The sequence below is a fragment of the Lycorma delicatula genome, chromosome 5 (assembly GCF_047948215.1).
Source record: "Lycorma delicatula isolate Av1 chromosome 5, ASM4794821v1, whole genome shotgun sequence".
In the NCBI taxonomy this organism is placed as follows: Eukaryota; Metazoa; Arthropoda; class Insecta; order Hemiptera; family Fulgoridae; genus Lycorma; species Lycorma delicatula.
Genome location: NC_134459.1, coordinates 84,112,519 through 84,134,212, shown reverse-complemented (window position 1 = coordinate 84,134,212; position 21,694 = coordinate 84,112,519). Strand labels below are relative to the sequence as shown.

At 32.1% G+C, this 21,694-nt stretch overlaps 1 protein-coding gene across 1 annotated transcript in view; it reads right to left on the bottom strand.

The window, feature by feature from the left end:
* Positions 1-5,147: 5,147 nt before the first annotated feature.
* The window catches only part of Toll-9 (toll-like receptor 9), a 38,474-nt gene continuing 21,927 nt past the window's right edge, over positions 5,148-21,694 (bottom strand). Inside the window, exons 4-7 of the mRNA XM_075366549.1 lie at positions 15,870-15,965; positions 9,330-10,538; positions 6,611-6,954; positions 5,148-5,573 (exon numbers count right to left, since the gene is read on the bottom strand). Of these exons, the coding sequence (XP_075222664.1) occupies positions 5,232-5,573; positions 6,611-6,954; positions 9,330-10,538; positions 15,870-15,965 (1,991 nt within the window). The 3' untranslated portion in view covers positions 5,148-5,231. The remainder of the gene's footprint in view (positions 5,574-6,610; positions 6,955-9,329; positions 10,539-15,869; positions 15,966-21,694) is intronic.

Below are 21,694 nucleotides of genomic sequence, written 5' to 3'. Positions count from 1 at the left end.
TGAGCAGATAGATGTGAGAATTGTCAGAATATTAGGCTTAGGTCTCATGTTTATAAAATGCTTGTTAGGGTACATTTCAAGTGAACAGAATGTATGATGGAAGGTGTATTAGATGAAGATCAATTTGGTTTCAGAAAAAAGAGTGGATGTAATGGAGGAAATTCTGACTCTCAAACTAATTTTAGAGTATTAAAACGAGTAAAGCTATCTAGGAAAAACCAGCTATCTAGGAAAAACCCTTTATAATGTAGAATGAAATAAAAATTATAAAGAAAATATTGAAAACATTTGTATAAAGTGAAGCATAGTGTGTGTTACTGAAACGTGGAAAATAGAAAAGGCAAAAAATAAAATAACAATGGCCTTTTAATTAAGTGTGTTACAGAATGATGTTGAAAATTAGATGGGTCAAAAAAATTTGAAATTAAGGTCTTAAGATGAATAGGAAAAAAGAATCTATGACAGAATATTGTTAAGAAATGAACTAAGTTGGCAATGTATTAATAAATTGGTTTAATAAATTTAATAGTGGATGGTAAAAACTGCAGAGGATGACGTATGTTGGATTATATGAAACATATAATCCAATAATGATGTAACAGAGAATTTAGGTTGTAGTTAATATGTTGAAGTTAGAAGAAAGTACAGAACAAAAATGAATGGAGAGTAGCATCTAACCAGTCAAATGACAATTAACTCCACCACCAAAAGAAAGTATAAATTTTTATTCTTTAGTTAGATGTTTTTGGTCTTTGAGGACACAAAATACATACGTCAGATGTGCTTAATGTTTCATTGTTCAGTTTTGCTCTTCAATTTCTGAAGAGCTTACATTGACTTTTTCTCAACTTTAACATTTTACATAACTAAAAAAATTTTGCTTTAGGTAGGAATCGAAAATAATGGAGTCCCTGTTTTCATATTCCAATACTGAAAATATTCTAATAAGCTATTTCTAATATGCTAAAAATGAAATATTTCAATAATATAATTTTTGAAAATTTAGAATGGAATAAAAATATGATTTAAATATAGGAAAGCCATTACCTACAGTAAAATAATCGAGTGTTGATATGTAACTAGAAAATTAAAAAAGGCAAACTCTGAAAAAAGGAATGAAACAAATTTTTATCTGTTTTTGTAACTTTTAACTTTATGTAGAAGCCATACAGGAATTGAATGAAACATCAAGAATATACACAATACAAAAAGAGAGAGCAAAAAGGAAGTGTTTTAGCATTCTGATTTTTGTATTTTTTAGGTTTTGAATTTACCAGATAAATTTGTGTATGGAATATAGATTATTTATAGCTTATGAAAAATTCTAAGCTGATAATGAAAGTTTTACATCTCATACTGAAGACCATTTGTTTCATGATTTATGATCTGGAATTTTTTCATTAGTCTTTTTTATTATGTTTGCATAAATGCAAATTGCGTCACAAAATACATTTTACAAAGGAATTAACCAAGGGCTTTAATTTTTATTATTTTAAGTATACCAACACTGTTGGCAATCATGTTGAGTGTATTGGTAGTTTTGTAATCTCTTTCAGTAAAAGATTTTATGAATTTTTCTAATAACTATTAGTCTTATCAAATTTTGAATAAGTAATTTATGGTAATTATGTTTAAGAAACAATCATTTTATGTTTGTTTAGTTGCTTCTCAGTTTGTAATTTTTTTAATTCTTATATAATCAGTGTTTATTTTTTTTATGATTCCCTGTGAAATTTGTAGAATGTTAGAAAAATTTAATTTTTTCAGGAATAGTTAGGTGTATTACATGTCTGGTGAATAAATGCAATTTGTACACAGTAAAATAAGATTTTAAAGTATTAATGGTATTTTTTGTTTTTGAGCCTAGATGTGCTGAGTATAAAAAGCAAGTTGAACAGACTTTGCTCTACATATTACAAAATTACATTTTTTGTTCTGTTCATTGGTGGGGTCAAACGCAGGTCACTCCATTTGAAAAAATTTGTTTTAATTTTTAAACAAGGTCAAGGTGTCAAATGTAAGGTCACCATTAGGTGTCTTTCTCAAATTTGGGTATCCTTTGTTTAGGTCATTTTTACTTCCTTGTACGAAGTAAAGTAAGTACTGTAATCACGAAAAATTTCGGTTTTCAGATTTCAATGGAAATATCCGTTTTGACCATCCCTGAATCCAGTTTGACTAGTTTCAACACGACTTCTGTATGTACATATGTATCTTGTATAACTAAAACGATTAGCTGAAGAATGTTGGAAGAAAGATTTTGGATTTAGGACTGTTGTAACATCTAGTTGTGCACCTCCCCTCTTTTGATTGCAATCGACTGGACCAAAAAAACCCAAAATCCAAAAGATTCGGATTTTGAACTTTTTCTTAACTTCAGTAATAAGCTCTCATTGAGAGCTTTTCAACGATATGTCATGAATGGTGGTACATTTTTTCATTGGTTCCAGAGTTATAGCCAAATAAAATTTTAATTAATGAAATAATTGGATCTTACAAGGGGAAGGCACATTGATTCGAATCCGACTTCATTTCCTTTTTTTAAACTTTTTTTTTAATTTAAATATATTAATTTGTTAATAATTATTAACCTCTGATTATAAAAAAAACAATAAATAATAATTCAATAATAACAATTTAAAAAATGTACTTTTAAAAATGTATATGTAATTAATAGGCCTTGCAGCCTATTATATATGATATATGTAATTAATGCCTATTATATGTAATTAATGAAGTCATGTAATGTCCACATCAGATTTTTTAACGAAGGAAATCTCTTATTTCAGTCTTAAATAAAGTGATTAGAAAATCATTTAGATGATTACGTCATTAAATTTAAATTTATTAAATATGCCAATGTAAGCATGTTAGGGACTTCCTTTTAAGTTGAAATATTTTGTTGTGCTACATGAAAGTAGTTCTGTCTAGTTTAAAAGTTTATATTGAACAGTTTTTTTTATAATTATACAATTTTTTTAATAGTAGTTAGTACTCATTTATAAACATAATTGTGGAAATATTACGTGTATTAAATATTAGTTCATATAACCTATATATGTTAATGACATACAATAATCTGTGATTTCTACTCTTTCAACTGTTGTTTATGTGTGAGTAAAATTATTGATGAGTGTAAGGTAATTATTATAATTTGTTGATTTTTAACTCAAATACATAATTTGTATTTAAAATTAAAAAAATTGTTATCCTAACCTGTTCTAATAATTATTGTCAATTGTATTCTAAGTGATGTTTTGCATACGTGAAGGGTGAATTTAAATGTAGAACTGATATTCATGCTTTTCCATATAGAAGTGACATCCACTTAAGTTATGTCATTAAATGACATATTTGTATTCACAGTAACGTTCCTATTTTTGTCTAATTAATTTAATAATATTTTTAATTATTTCTCTTTAAATAATGAATCATTTGTAGTTTTCATTGACTAATGAATCATCTATTGACTTATTCATTGTTTTAGAAATGAAACTAAATATTTTGTAAGGGACATTATATACATTTTTTACTTTATTTTTATTTATTAAAAAAATTATTACTTTCCTCCAGTCCCGTGAAACCTGAAATACAAGAGTGATAATATATTTTCATTCTTTCTAGTATCTTGTGGAGTTACATTTAGAAAGAAAAAAAAACGATTTTTTTTTACTTACATATAATTAAAACTGTACTTTTCAAAAAGACGCCCGCAGCCGATCTGTAGTTAGTGAGTTTCGTTGTAGTAGACAGTTAGTTGTTAGATAGCGCCACTGAAAGGAGAAAATAATTAATAGTACATATTTTTTCTTTTTAAATACATACATTGTATTGTAATATCATTAGAATAATACAGTGATACTATAGTTGTAAAATAAAGTACAGTATTTTTGAGTATAGTGATTTACGTATATCATTTACTGTATAACTTAACAAGAACCTAACCTGTACTTCTGCGTTAAAGTGAGTCTCAATTAACGCGATTTCATTATAAGCGAAATTTTCCGGAACGTAACACTCGCGTAAATTGAAGGTGCACTGTATAATAAATTAATAATTAATTTATATATATATATATATATATATATATAATAATAATAATATATATATTATTATTATTACAATTTATGTAATAAATAAATTTAAAAGTAAATATAATTGAAGCAAGCTAACCTACGCTCGCTAGGTTAGCGAAGCGTGTGTAGGTTGTTTGGTTAGATTATATTTATTTATGATACAAAGTTAGATTATAATTTTATTTTACATTCTTCTGTCAGTGGCGCCATAGAACAACTAACTGAGTAACTACAGATCGGCTGCGAGCATCTTTTTGAAAACGACCACTAAAACCTTTGTGAAAATTAAAATATTTCACCAACAAACTGACCACTGTGCCAAATAACAACAAAAAAATAATTACCAAACACAGTAACAGAACCTTAAAAACTAATACCAAAAGTCGATTTTCACGGGATCCCGCATCATAAGTCGGCACAAAATTACATCAAACAAAAACAAAAAAACTAAAAATTTAGAAAAACATACACCCTTATTAAAAATATAAGTGCTTATTAATAAACAAACAAAAATTTAGAAAACATAAATCTTCTAGTGATTCCAGTTGGCACCGAGTTGTTTTGTTCAAGTTTTGTGGTTGTTAGGTTTTATGTTTTTCTAAATCTTTATTTTTTTGTTTTTGTTTGATGTAATTTTGGAATTTTGTACCGGCTGATGATGCGGGATCCCATGAAAGTCGACTTTTGGTATTAATTTTTTAGTTACTGTGTTCGGTGGTTATTTTATTGTTATTTGAAATTAAAATCTTATGTAAACACATTCATAATTTTTTTGGTTTAATTTTTAGCCCATCAGATTAAATAAGAATGGCTTTTACTTCGTGTACATAATTAATCAAGTTATTTGAATGTTATTAGAAGAAAGTTGTTGTTAAAAATGCAAAATTTTGTGTTACAAACATCGTTTTATAACATTAGAGCAGCATTATCTACTAATTATGTGTAAGAAAAAGTAATGCTTAGGTTATAGGTCTGGCCAAATCCTTGTGATAAAACCTGAGAAAATGAATTTAGATCATAGAAAATGTCAAAATCAGATTTTTATAAATTCATTAGATTTTCTTTTTCTGTTTCATTTATTACCTTAAAAAACAAAAATATAATCAGTGTCTTAAAAATAATATTTGTAAATTCAAATGAATAAATAATAACTATTCATGTACCATTACATTCATGTTTATGTTGTAAAGCATTAGATAATCTTTTAAAAAATTTGATTTTTTCTTCATTAAATTTGTTTTTACTCTCTTGAGGCCATTCTATGTATGTTTTAGTTGACATCAAATAATGAAGTAATTTTGGTCGATTTTGTTTTGGAATTGATTCAAGAAATACTAAAATAATATGATGATCCTTCAATTCTGTTTGATAGAATTGTGCCAAGTTCATTTCAAACAGACACCAACGACTTTTTAGAAATGAGTTACTGATTACTAGAAGAACACAGCAGCTTCTGTTCATATTATCCATTATGTTTTCCATTATACTCTCACCAACCTTAAAAATATTAAAGATAATTAATAAAATTTTTATGAAATTGAGGTTTAATTTATTAACCATATATTAATTATTATATTATCAGATAAAATTGTCTTATGTTGTTTTAATTTTCAGTGAATATTTAGTTTTACTGATCATTTAATGTTTAATCAGATCTTCAGCTTAACTAATTGTGGTTTGTTTGATGTAAATTTATTTTTATATACTTTGTTATTACTTAGAAATTAAAAACCTATTGTTTAAAAGAAATTAAGAGACCTGGCTTTTCTGGTTGGTTACTCTACAACCACTGAGGCATTGAATATTCCTAAGTCTGAATCGCCATCCTACTGAGCTAAACTAAAGAATCAGCTGCCTTGCTGACTGTTAGAAGGTACTGGCAAGTCGCTGCAGGTAGATATGGTGGTGAATAACTCAATTTCCATGTTTGGGGAAGAAGGGATAAGATCGATCCACAAAGAATAGTCTCTAATTGGTTGCAGATGAGAGAAATCTGACCATTGTACCTCTTACATCCTGGGCAGATTTTAGCTCCTTAATGATGTGGAGATAATAGTAAAATATTCACTCTGTAGTCAGTTGATGTTAAATTGTAGAATATACATTTCTTTAATTATTTAAAGTTATATAAGCATTTAATAGGTATAAATCACTTAAATTCTTCTAGGCTAATTTTTAAACTATATTTGTATATGATTAGGTTTTTCATTAGGTTTTTTTTACTTGTAGCCAAGTTATGTGTGATTAGCACTCAAGTTATAATTAAAATCACAAAGTAATCTGAATGTTTCAGTTACTTGAAATGCCTTACCATGCACAAGTTAATTTTTAATATCAGTTCTTCCTAATCATTACTGTTTTAGCATGTGTTGTTTCAAGAAGCTTCATTTTGATGCTTAGAAAAGTAGTGTTCACTATGAGAGTAAAAATTCCACGGCCAAAAACTTTTTACTATTATGCTGTTTACAGATTTTTAACAATTCAGACAGATATTTCTGTAAGTGGTAGTTTATTCTATATTATGATAAACTTACTTGGAAATCTCTGTCGTGCAGGCAGATGTGCAATCCTGATTCTGTTTCTAGTTGAGGTAACAATTGTTCCACTACCCAACATCTGTCATGTTCAGAGTATGATACAAATACATCATAGTAAAATTCATGTAAACTTGTTTTTGTTTTTTTTTTAAACAATATTGCCCCTCTGGAAAATTTTATTAATGTAATATAGTATGAAATGGCATACCATTTGTAGTAAATTGCTACAAAACTTATTAATGTTGTTATTACAATTATTATTATTAGTGGAATGAATGAGAGGAACTCAGCACTTGATGTTATTGGTATTTCGGGGACATTCGTTGAATTTATTGTATCCCCTAGAAAGAAAAAAAAGAATAACAATTTCTGTTATTAAAATAATCGGCACGATATATTATTTTTATTATTTTTTTTAATTGTGACTCATCAGGTATTTTAAAAGTTTGAGCTGTCATCTCTAACCATTATGTTAGGTTCAAATCAATATGACCTTTTAGTCTGTTCATACATTTACCTTGCACATGATTGTTCAGCAAACATTTTTATTAAAAAAACCCATAAAACCTTTCCTTAAAAAAAAAAATAAATAAATAAAAATCCCTGAATTTAAACAAATGATTACTATATGCTAGCATGAAACTACTGTAAAAAAAATAATGAGTCGTCCTGGAAGAAGCAAAAAAAAAAAAAACTGTTGTATTACAATGCTTTGAATGACTATAGACTACTTAGAAAAATTTAGTTTGTAAAATATGTAGTACTTATTTCTAGTACCCCATGTCTTGTTTTTGATTCATCATGTATAATTAAATAAATACAATTCATATAAAATGTACAATTCCTGTTATTAGTTTTATAAAATTTCATGATCTGTCTTCTAAAGTAATCAGCTTTTACTTTTAGCATTAAATCGCTCTACTCCTGAATTTTTTAATCTGTGATGGATTACAGTAAAAATTAACATAAAATTAATGTTTTACTGCCATGTAGCCTTTTAACATCCAGGATATCTTAGGAAACTTTTCCTAAATTGTGTTAAGTAAAGATAAAATAATACCAAAACTACGTTTAATGAATCGGTTCCCATATTTCATCAAAATTTAACAATGTTAAGTCTAGTACATACTTATGGATGTGTTGTACTCTAATTCCATAACAGTTGGTACTAATTACAAAAAATAATTATTTATAATTTAGAAAGATAACCATTTAGATGTGAAAACTTTTCATTTATTGATAGTAGAAGTTTAAAATATTGCCACTATCTTTAAAATATGTTTTAAGAGCATATTTAAAACAAATTTTATTTCAAGTATGTGGTAATATGCTGCTAGAATTCTTTTTTCAAAGAAAGAGAATTGCTATTGAGTAGCTCTTTGATCAAGGATATTTAAATGGTGCTTATTGTTAATAGTATCTACCTAAGAGGCAAATACAATTAGTGTTTAAGGACCTACTTTAGTAAGTAGTCAAGTAGAATATTTGATCTGATGCTTTTATAAATGAATTGTGTAGTTAGATTAATGTGTAAATTCTTGTATCAAATTCATGACTTTTAACTAACAGTGTAAAATTTGCACTTGTGGTTAATGTGTCTATTTGCAACTGTGTTAGTTATGTGTCCAGTTTTTAAAAGGTGTTTTGCAAGAATTGACTTTGTTGCTATGCGCAAATTTGTGTGTGCTATTTTTGTACCTATGTCTGGTCTCCTCACTGAAGTATTTAGTATAGGGTGTGCATTTCAATTAGTATAATGCTGCATTAATTTGAGTTTGTTCTGTGATTTCTTGTGAATTTCATTATGGCTTTGAACGCAACATTGTTTTATTTTGTTCTGAAAACAATGAGAATTTATGTTTGGTTGAATTAACTTATGAGAATAAACTTAACGACAGACAGTTCACAAATCAGCTAATTTTGAAGTCAAGAGTTCCAATGTTCAAATCCTAATAAAGGCAGTTATTTTTGTATGGATTTGAATACTAGGTTGTGGATACCAATGTTCTTTGTTGGTTGGGTTTCAGTTAACCACACAGCTCAGAAATGGTCGACCTGAGACTGTACAAGACTACACTTCATTTACATTCATACATATATACCTCATTCATCCTCTGAAGTAATACCTAACAATGATTCCTGGAGGCTAAACAAGAAAAAAAGTGTACACCCTGACTATAGAAATTATTTTAAAATTACCTTAGTCGTATAACACTGCTATGAAAAGGAAAAATTTATTTATAACCGTTGAATAACTTTGGAAATCTAGAGGAACTGGTTTATTAAACTTATATACATGAGCTATCTTACTTTATACCTATTTTCACAATACTAGTTTCTGACATTTGTTCGATTGTATTCAAGTATCTGTAAATGGATGCAACTTATCATCTAGCTTTGTTACCTTACATCAAACAATAGTGATATAACATGAGATGAGTAATTTTTTATACAAATAAATAATTAATCATAAAGCTAAATATATATAATATATATGTATATGTATAAAATTATTTAAAAGTTTTAATTAATTTATAACATCAGATAATAATTTTAAATTATTATTCTAGGCTGAGCAGCTTGTGAACAGCATTTTGATAATAAACAGGTATTGATTGTCAAATTTGATTTTAATTAATTTTTTTAATATAATTATTGTTAAATTTTTCTACACTGTGAATTAATTTTAATTATTAGATTAAGCTTTTATACTTACTTGAACATTCAGTCTTTGCCTTAAATTGATCATAACTTAATATATTTCCCGTAATTTCTTCAAAACACAAAATTTGTCTAGAAAGAGTAAGCTGAAAATTAGATGATTTATTTTCAGATAGACAAATTAGTTGTCTAAGATTATGACTGCAAACTAATGGGTTCTTGCTTATATCTAAATTTCTTAGATTCTTGAAATCATTTATCATTTCAGCAGTTATGATTGTTAATTTATTGAAAGAGATATTTAATGATTTAAGGTTCTTATTTTCATCAAATACTTGATTTTTCCATGTTGCTATGTTGTTGTTTGATAAATCAAGTAATTCTAGGCTTTTTAAAAAGTAAAATTGTTCTTTCTTTAATGTTTCTACCTTGTTTTCTCTTAGATCTAAAGTATGAAGCTCTTGTAAATGTAGTGCAAATGTGTCATCTAGGTCAATGTTAATTAGATAGAGCTCTTTCAGCAGGTTTAAATTCTGAATTATTTTTAAATGTTCTGCAAAAATTATAGGATCTACTTTCATACTGTTTACATACAACACTTGCAGATTAGATAGATCAATTAACATTTGGCTGAGATTGATGAAATTTTGATTGATGAATAAATGTGTGGTTTTTTTTGGTAAGAAATGATGAAAAATAAAGTGTGAACATGATAGATCAACATATAATGGATTTTGTACGTAATTTTTGAATGTGAAAGTTGCCTTTTTCAAAGAACCTAAAAGTGAACTATGTTGATAATTAAGACTAATATCTATAAATAATAAATTATTTAAATTGGAAAAGGCATACTGATCTAATAATAAGTTATTGTGACCAATTGAAAGTTTTTTAAGTTTGGGTATGTTTTCAAATATCCCTTCAGGTAAAAATTTTAAACCACAATTTCTCAAATCCAGTTCAAGGAGTTCTGGTAAATCTGGAAATATTGATAGATTTATTTTTTCTGTTTTAAAATTATTAGATGCAATGCTGAATTGTTTTTGAAAATTATTATTGCTTAGTGATAAATACTGCAAAGTTTTTGACACATAAGAAAGTCCTTCTGGTATTGCATCCAAGTTTGTTCCAGCCAATCCTAAAACTCTAATTGAACATTTACTGAGCAATTTTAAGAGGTCATTTGCAACATATTTTAGATTTTGTCCAAAATCAATCATTGTCAGTGTTTCTGGTATGCTGCTGTTTAAAAATGACAGTAACTCTGAAACATAATTATTAAAAACTTTATTACTGATTTTCAAATTTATATTGTATAAAATTTTATTATTGCTTGCTAATAAAAATATTACTTATGTCAAGACTACTTCATGAATTAAAAAATAATCATTTTTTTATGTAAATATATAGGGAGCCCACAGATGCAAATTTTGTCACATACCATTCTTTGGATAATACACTATTTGATTATTAATAGTTAATAAGTACATATTGGTTGTGTTATATTCAGGAAAAGGAACTAGTCACTAATATAACTTTCAGCACACACACGCATGTGCACACACACACACACACACACACACCAGTAATTTATTTAGTTCTCAAACTGCCATTTATATTGGTATAATTTACACCCAGCTGATTTATTTATTTGTTTTTATTTACAAACAAGATTAACCTATGTTTCACCAGAAACTAACTACTTAACACAGCTAAAACGGTATTTATATTATTATAAACAATTTTCCCAATGAATTATAGATACAATTCAGTTTAATGTGCACCAAATATAATCTTACCTAATTTAAACATTAGGGGTTTAAATTCATCTGTTTTAAAATATACATTTTTTTAGTCATTCTTGTCAGTTGTAAAATATTTTATTGCCAGTCATGACTGAATGAGAAATGAATTAAATTTTTATGATATTTTCATAGAATATTAGTTATATCATTATGGATTTAAAAAAAATTGTCTGCTACTACTAAACTTTCTTCTCATTATTTAAGTAATGATTTCACTAGTCAACACAAAATTTGTGTCTAACATATTGTACAACTTTACTCACTGTAATTTGGGTGCTGATTTCAAATATGGTATTGAAATTGTGTTACCATGTAAGGGTTTTATGTAAATTATAAATTTGTAATAATCTTTTATAATAAACTCAATTTTGAACTTCTGGTTATAATTAAGAATAGTTTCTGTATTTTTATTTTTACACAATATTCATAAATGTTTAATAAAATATATATATATATATACTCTATCATGAGAAGTAGACACATACAAATATGTGTATATGATAACATCATACAGACATCTGTTGTTGCCTACTACAGAGCTTTAAATCTTATTCAGTCTATCTACACTTGTCTATACTGTAAGTTGTATTTTTCACAGAGGTATTAGTGTTTTGTTATTGATTCTTTATAATACAAAAATAATTTTTTTCATTGTTATTTGCTACAACATGGTTTCTGTGGATGTTCAAATCATCCAGACAATTTTTGTTATGTCTGGTAAATTTACACCATAATCTCAAAGAAAGACTATTTCTGAATTGTTAAAAACAGCTTATAAATTTTGTTTTAGTTGTGTACTTGGGGATCAAGATAAAATCTGGATGTCTCATGATATTTACATATCATGCTCAATAACTCTAACTGAATGGTTGAAGGGGAAATGATGAGCCATGCCATTACCTGCACTGAGGTTTGGCGTGAATGTAAGGACCGCTTCACCAACTGCTACTTTTGTATGACAAATATATTTGGATTTTCATTAAAAAATAAAAAGTTCATAAAATATGCAGATGTATTCTCAGCTCTAAAGCCAGTACCACACAGAGATGAGTTACCTATACCTGCACCACCATCTAATCCGACATTGCTAAAAGAACAATCTGATAATGAAGCAGATGATGTATAGGTGATAAAGAATTTCCTTGTATCTGAAGAGAAATCTCCTCATTTAATTCAACAACATGAACTTAGCGATTTAGTTCACAATTTAAAGTTATCTAAGCAGCAACCTGAACTTCTGGGATCTAGACTGCAACAGTGGAATCTTTAAGTGGAAAAAACAAAAGTTACTACATTTAAATCATAAAATAAAACTCTTTCAACTTTACTATGAACTCTTTATTTTACTATGAAAATTCATTGTGCATTTGTTCTGATGTCAATGGCATGAAAGAGATTGGAGTTCAGCTTATTCCTGAAGAATGGCATCTTTTTATTTACTCTTCTAAAGTTAGCATGAAAGCAGTTTCATTGCATAATGGTAACAAACAGCCATCCATTCCATTAGCTCATGCAGTCAACATGAAACATATGAAACTATGGCATCAATATTGGAAGCAATGAAATACAAAGAGCATATGTGGCAAGTTTGCATTGATGTGAAAGTTATTGCGTTACTTTTTGGTTTACAAGGTGGGTTTATGAAATATTGTTGATTTCTTTGTATCTGGGATGGTCATGATACAAAAAGTAATTTCCAAGTAAAGAACTGGCCATTGCAGCAGAACTTTGTGGCCATGAAAAAATATAAAGCATATATCACTAATTGAGAGTGGTAAAATCATATTGCTGTCACTTCACATAAAACCCGGACTCATGAAAAATTTTGTAAAGGCATTAGACAAAGATGGATCGAGTTTTAATCATTTAAAAATAAGTTTTCCTAAATTGAGTGATGGTCAGCTCAAGGAGGGTATATTTATCGGTCTGCAAATGAAGAAACTGCTTAAGGACTCAACTTTTGATGATAATCTTAGCAAATGTGAACTAGCTGCATGAAAATCCTTCAAAGATATTGTTGGTGGTTTTCTAGGCAACAGAAAGATGAGAATTATTTTTTTTGGTTAATAAGCTGTTGGAAAACTATGAATGGTTAGGTTGTAGGATGTCATTAAAAAGTTCATTTCCTATACTCCCACCTGACTTTCTCCTGAAAATTTGGGCTCTGTCAGTGATGAGCAAGAAGAGTGTTTTCAATAGGATATTCTATAGCATTGTTACCAAGGAAGATGGGATCTTGAAATGATGGGCGACTATTGTTGATTTTTGTTAGAGAAACTGATCAAACATGGTACAAGCGAAAAAGTTTGTTAACATATTTAAAAAATTAAAGGTAAGAATTCCAATTATTTAAACTTTTAAAAACTGTTATTTTAAAATTTTATTAATGTATTTAAATTTATCTGTGCTTGAATAAATAAAAATTTAGTTGATTTAAACAAATAAATGAATAATTTTTTAAAATATTGATTTCACAGTGATTATGCATTTATTGGTAAGTAATTGTATGTATCTAAAAACATGATGTATTAGACAAATTCTGATAACAACTTTGAATTCAGCATCCCAAAATTGGTTAAAATCACCATGTACGATTCCAGATACACGAAACAATTTTTTTTTTGTAGGCTAGTGTTAGTATTGAATTTATAAATGCAGTGCTTTTTTAAATTAAAACTTTTTTAATTCATGAAATGTTTCTACAGTTTGTTAATTATTTTAATTTTAAATTTTGTCTTATTTTTAACAAGATTTTTTTTTACCATTGAAAATTGACCTATTTCTTTTTAAATTTTAATTTAAATAGTCTCTTAAAATAAATATTCTACTGGTTATTCTATACAATTTCTCAGTTGTCACTCTTAGTTTCTATATTCCCCTTTAAGAGGAATTTTTATTAATTATAGAATTATTCTGGGAAACTATTTTCATCCTGACAAGCTGTGCACAAGCATTTTACATACCATACATAAATAAATAGAGTAATATACAAACTTTGGGTATAATGTTTTTATTCATTATTATTTTAATTGGTAGCCATTCTTTACACATCCCAGAAGTCAGTCATTTATGGCAATTGTTGACTCATTCCTCATCCAGATGGTTATGCAAGAGTGATTTTACTCAGTAAAAGGAACTACATATTATTGATAGAGCAATATATGATTAGTTGGTCATAATTATCTAAACCAGGAATGAGCTATGAATTGGTGAGTTCATCATTATACATCATAATCTCACGTATAAGTGCAAATGGCTGGCTACATTCTGTATTCAATAATTATCAATATCAATCTAATCCAATAATTATCATTATCAATCTAATTCTATGTTCAATATTATTTAATATTTTTTTTTTGTGACAGTTGATATTTTTTACCAGTTTTGCCAGTGTCAATGTCATACTTTAACCAAAATTCTAATTTATTATGACATATTACGTATTTATCAGTTAACTCTTGCCATATTATTTATTTATTGTTATGTAGGCCTTTGTCTGATAAAATTTTAATTTCTCAATTAATTAATTAAATTATATATATATATATATATATATATTGGTAGAAAATTTGCATTAATGTACTTGATACTAAATCCACTTATACTTTTTTCATTGTCTGGAAACATTTTAAATTTCATTGTGAAAAACACCAAGTTCTGTTTTTAAGCTCTTGTTTCAATTCCCTAAATCCAGTATAATTATAGACAAAAAAGAAATTCTGTCTATTGATGTGTAGGATTTTAACCAATTTTTTATGAAACATGTTGTTCAAATATAGCTTGAATTTTCAATACAAAAATGTTTAATTGCTTCATATTTTCACTTATAAAACTTTATATACTCATAGAAGCATTCTTGTCTGACATTGCAAAAGTTAGTTATGTGTTGTTTAACTTTTTTTTACAGATTACTTAAAATCTCCATAAAAGTAAAACTTAAGTGCAAGTATGGAAGGTCTTATGTGGGCATAAATATGGTGAATTTTATAAAAAAAATTTGATCTCTTTTATTATTAAATAATTACAGGAATAGGAACATTAGAAAATGTGACTGATTTGGGTTTAGGATATTATGTGCTATCATTATGATGAGATGTAACCATTTGATAATTATTTGATTAAAATATTTATATAGTTTGAATTGAAATGTTTGGCCCTAAAAACTATGTATGAATTCTTTTTCTCTCCCTATTTTGTCAGCTAATTACATTTGGGTTTTTGAAATTAATTATAGTGAGCTCAATAAAGATTGAACCTGACTAGAGTTTTCAGTTTTACCTCAGATCAAGATTAATTTAAGGTATTATTTTGCTCATACTTACATTGCATTAGCTCTGATACATAATTGTTAATTGAACACCAGTAACCAAAGTAATTGAAACACCAGCTATAAAGTCTTACTGTAAGTTACCCACTAGTTAGATTTGAACTTGGAATTTAAACAACAGTTTTTTTTTAACTGCTGATTTGTAATGCCGCTGACAATAATTCAACCTGTAAGCTTGTGAAATAGGAAGATATGAAAAACGTGTTTTAATTGCTCTTGTAAATTAAATCTAATTTACTTGATCTTGAAAATTAGTGTGTCTGATAAAAAGTTAAAAATAAAGATAATGAAATTCTCAGCAGCTGCAGCAACAGAAAACATCCATTTTTTAATTTCATGAGTGGTATTATTGACAGGCACATTTATAATAATATCAACTTATAAAAGAATGTCGTTCTTTCCTGTGAAGGATTTTTTAACAAATTTAATCTAGTGTATTAATTAAACTATGAATCACATTTACCTGTATCAGAGAGAAAAAGTGAACGTGTGTTAAGTGCTTTGATTGAAGTATTTTTTATCCATTGAAAATGAGTGATACTATTGTTTGTGTAATTGCCTGAAAAAAAAAATAGTTTTACTTTTATTACTTATCCTTTTCTTTTATTTATGTCACTAATGTTTATTGTTCAAATTATTTTACTCCCTAATAAGAGGTAATCAATATGTAGCTACCGTTAATGTGGTTTATCCGATGCTTTGAAACAGTATTCTGAAAAATTGAAATCTCTTTTGTTGATCAATTTTTTTTTACTGTAATTAATCTTTTCCATGTATTAAAATCATTGGAATGAACATAAGTAATACTTTTTACAGTATTTGATTTGCAGTAAATAAAAATTAAAAAGAAATAAGGTAAGTTTAAAACAATTTTTTAATCTTTTATGACTATCTGACAAAATGATGTAGAGTGAAGATAAGAAGAAAAAAGCTTGTTTTTGCTTGGTTAGCATTCATAATTATTTTACTGAAATTAAACTTTTTAAGGTTCTTATTATTCCTCTGCACAGTTAAATTATATTTTTAATTCTATTAATATGAACCACTTATTTATTCTATAAATAAGAAAACTGATCAGGATACCATGGAATCTCAAGGATATTGGCTCTTCTGGGAAGAGAGTGATGAAAAATGTCCCACAGTTTGGAACAGGCTTTTTAGTTAGCATCAAAATAATAAACTCTAGACAAGAATTCAAGTCACAATCCCCAAGAATCTCAACACCCACCCTCAAAGCATCTAATAAAATCTACACTGTAATAAATGCCCATGCCCAATAATAAAAATAACCCTCGATAAGACTATAAAGAAACAGAGAAGTTCTGGGATCTACTTGACCTGACTATAAATAACATCCCCAAAAACCATGTTAAACAATTAATCGGAAACTTCAATGCTCAACTAGGCAGAGAAAGAAGATACTGCGACATCATCGGAAAATGGCTTGCCCAAACAAAAATAAACAGAGGCTCATCAATTTCTGCAGAAACCACAATCTAATCTTGAAATGCTTCTATTTCAAGAGGAAAACGCAAAAAGATAAGCGAGGAAGTACCCGTGACCCGTTAAAAGCTGGTCACGTAGTACTCCACCTCTTCATGCCACCGCTCTGTCCACGGTCTGACCAGAGGGATAAGCCTTGTGGTCCATCGTCCCCGACGATGCGAGAAACGCATCTCCTTTCGTGCGAGTCCGCCAAAAGAGCAATGGATATGACGCCGGCGACCACCAATACGGCATGCTCAGAAACTGTCCAGAACCAACTTGCAAGGCCGTGGTGCGTTGCACCTGCGCGAGCCGCTTTCGGTTTCTTTCGAATCCTAATGCCTAGGCCCACACTTCCGCCCCGTATAACGGGACGGAATGCACCGTGGACGTCAGAAGTCGCCGTCTGCTGGACTTCGGTCCGTCGACATTCGCCATGAACCGGCTGAAAGCGGTTATGGCTCTCGCAGCTTGGCGGCGGCTTTCCAAAGCTGAGTTTTCGGTCAGTCATCATACCAAGGTACTTTGCGGCCGGCTTGATCTAGACAATCTCGTCCCCGACCCACAGGGGGAGGACGGTGTCGACACGCTTCTTCGTTAGAACCACGACCTCCGTTTTGCTGAGGATTAAATAGATACTGTGGCCATGAGTTTTATGTTTGTCCCGGATACGAGGCTGAACGTACCAGAGTTTTAGGAAGCTTAAGAGAGTAAACTCCTTTGTTCATCTGCAGGTCAACTGGAAGGCCCGCAGAGAATGGACTATAGTGGCTGGCTTCCTCCGTTTCATCGCACTAAGCAGAACAGCTGAGGGGGTATAAGTAGTGTAGTATCCCGCGTGGCTAGGGATCGCTTGGACTGTTGATTGGCCGGAGATAGGCGTGTTGGCATCGAGCCACGGTTAGTCAGAGATTGTAATGGTGATTTGTAGCATATTTTCTGTCAGCGGAACGGCGACTACACTGCCGAGGGTATGGTTATCTATGCAGCCGAGAGGTGTAGCGCCATCTCGACGATAGTAGTTTTATGTGATAAGGTAAATGTCACGCGGGACTCTGCGACGGAACTGAATTATAAAGTTGAGTTCACTAAGGGAACTATGTTGTTGCGAACAACATTTCTTGTGGTATGTTTATTTACTGAATTTGCCTCGATATATATGCGAGATTTACCCACTAATAGCTTGATTAAAAGTAAAACTAGGCGCGGGATTCGTGCTTCCGCAAACTTGGTTAGCTAGTTCAGAGGGCAACGAAGTAGGACAGTTAAGATATCCGAAAGAAGCCTACAGCGAAGGTGGTGGATGAATCATAATTTACTGATGTAAATGTCTACCAAGGCATTTACATCGGTGGCATCCCAACTAGGCCTGGCTTATCACTGTGAGATGTAAAACGTTAGAGGGTCAAAAGCCGACCTCCGTTAAAGCCCATCAGGGTTTTGAGCGGGGTGGGGGTGTTGTGTTTTTTCTCACTACTCCCCTGGGTCGGACATACAATGAAGTAAAACTCAGCCCAGGGGAGTGTCCTTCAAACTCAAACGAGCCTCCAGTTCGGCTCGCTGGTTGGATCTTTCGTGACCAACGCCTGCCTCAAATCATCAGGGAGGGGTTAACCAGGCCTGAATACGTCGTTCCTGCCCCCACAAGACCTCGATCTGTACATTTTCTCGTCTGCCTCTAATTGCTAGAGAGGGGGAATCGGGCCTTATGTCGAAGAAAGAACGCACACAGCATCGTATGAAAGTGTCCTATAACCCGTAACAACTCCTAATAATGCTCTCTGGTGGACCCTCCGAACCCTGTCGAGATTTCGCTGGATGTTAATTATCCTGCCCCAGGCCGGCGCCGCATACAGAAGAACTGAGGCTACGGCGACAAGATTATTCTTTGTTTGGCCGAGCCAGGAGCAGCCCGCGAATATATAAGTCTACTTAAGGTGTACACTGATCTTTCCGCCTTACAGACTTTGTGATGTGTTCACCGAATTTGTATGCTCTATTATTACGCCAAGGTATTCGACTTTACCCTTCCTATGTAACAGCTGGTCACCAATTCTCAGTTCTATTGGCCCCATCTTGCGTCTCCCCGTTAGGGTTATGAACTCACATCTGTTAACCGCCAGTTTCAGCCCATATGTTTGCATCGACTCGTCAATTAAAGATAATGCAGAATTGCTCCTTGCCTCTATTTCCTCTTCCATCCTTCCGCTGACAAGGACCGCTAGGTCATTGGAGTGTGCAATGGTCTCCATCCGGTCTGGCAGACGGAGGTTCAACACACCGTCATAAACCACGTTCCAAAGCAGGGACCCCAGCACCTACCCCTGCGAAACACCAAATAGCTGAAACCGGTAGCCACCTTGTGTAACAGCTGTGGCCCACCTATTCTTTAGATAATCTTCGACCTACCTGCACAGGTAGGTCGAAGGCACAAACGCCTTTTTCTCTCAATGACTCCATAATGGATCCCCACAGATGGAACCGAATGCATTCTTTATTTCTAGCAAAATCATTGTCGGCATATTCCTCGTTCTCCAGGTGACCTCTCTTTCTCTTGCAGCCGAGTTTTTCACTCTTGAGATCGCCGGGGTGGTCGAATTCCCCTTACAGAAGCCACATTGGTTTGGGTGAATACCCGCCCCAGTTTCTAGTTCATCAATTATTCTTATTGCGGGCATCCTTTCCACCGCTTTAGCCGTGGTATTTAACAGGCAAATAGGATGATACTCCGCTGACCGACCAGCTGGTCCACCCGTGGGAAGGAAGACCACCCGTGCCTCCTTCCAGCAAACCGGGAAGGAGCCACTCTCCAGACCCCTATTAACCACTTCCGTGATCTCCCACGGGATCTGTCTCACAAGGCTTTTGAAAATCAGTGCAGGAATCACATCAGGTCCAGGACTCCTTTTGTCACCTAGTCTACCAATTGCCCAAGTCACTTCATTCATCGTGAATCTGCGTGCCTCAAAGTCCTGTGGTCTATCTATGTCTTTTTTACGACAGGGAAAGAGTTTCTCGACCTCTCTTGCTGCACTCTCCTCCGTAAGTACGGGCAGGTGTCTTCCTAGCTTCTTTGTTACTATACGATACCTGCCCCCAGGGATTGCCATCCAGGTCTGCACATAAGTCCAACCATTTCCTGCGTTTCTCTGTCTTGATTTCATAATTGAGTATCTTTCTGCTCTCTTTGTAACGGTGTATTGCAATGAGGCACTCTTCCTCCCCTGATCTTCTGAAGCGCTGCATAGTTCATCTGTAACGCTGCATATCCTGGTGAAACTGGGCAATCCGCGGGGTGCACCAATAGGTAGACCTGTAGTCTCCCCGTTCAACAGGGATCTTGCTTATTTCTTGTCTTATAGTGGCTTGCAGAGCTTCAGGATTAAAATGAATTCCATCGTTGACAGCTCTGGCCACGTTTGTGGATACTGTTTCGACTTGTCTGTAAGACAGCTTTGGGAGCAGTCCCTGATCTCTTCTTCTGAAGGATCCGTCTCTAATCTCCAACCAGGTTGCCAGATGATTACTGGCAATGTCGTCCCGAAGTACACACCAATCACACTGGTGCAGGGCCCATCTGACGTCCAGGATAGTCAAACGTAGGACTGAAGCGTGACCCCTAGTCTCGAACGTGAGGATGGTGTCATTTACACAATTTAAACCATTGAATACTATTAAGTACGTCAGTAAGTCAGCCTTACGATTAGTGTATCCACTACCTGCTGCCACTGATTTACAATTGAAGTCTTCTTCAATTCAGCAGTATTGTATTCTTAGTAGATTTGGTTATTACCTCATGGAGATCGTCTGTGAAGGCTTGATACTCGGTCAGCGCACAGTTCGGGGAGACATAGGCTCCAATTACCACCGCATTTACCAATTCCAACGACACAATGCCACCCCTTCTTTCCAGGAATTGCCAAGCGATCCATCCATTGATGTATCGGTTAGCTACATCACCTCTTGTGTCTGCACACCAGTCGCTTCCTGCGACAACGTACGGACTCAGTTGCCAACGACGAAATCAGCCCCACGCCTGCCCGCTATAACACCATAAGTCGTGAGATAGAGAACTTCTAATGGAATTCATTAACAGGATTCTAATCATATTTGTTGTATTTGCACTCCAAGCCTCCAGTGCGATGATTCAACAGCCCGCAATCCAGGCATTTCAAGCCTGGATCCTTACAAGCTGCTATTTTGTGGCTACTTCCCCCACAGTTAAAACAAAGGTCCGTCCTGTTTGGACCCCGACACTCTGATCTACGGTGCCTTGGATGCCAACAGCGGTGGCATCTATCTGCCTCCTCACAAATGGGCTCGGCACTGGTGGACCCATCCTATTTGGATCCTCTCCTCGATTAGCTTATTGGCTGCTCAAAGCGATGTGATTACTGTGACACTCTTCTCGTACGCTGGCCTTATTGAGGAGATCTTGAATTCTTCATCATTACCTAGGGCCTGTGCTTTTATCGCGTCTTTTATCTCTTGTTCTGTGGCATCTGATTCCACGTCTTTAATATGTACCACAGTACGTCTCCCACTTCTTGTTTTGAAATCATTCTGTAATTCAGCAGCCTTGTTACGCGTAACGTTGCTGTAAGATTTTCCGCATTCTGTGCACCCTGAACCCGAATGTACAATTCATCATTATTGCCTTTCTTAAGCGATAATACTTCTCCCGCCTCCTCTCAGAAAATTGTACACATCATGGTCTTGATTAAGGTCGGCGTAAGTTCTCCATGCCGCTCTCACAACTACGATCCTACTCTTGATCACAGGAAGAGTGGGCCTATTTACACT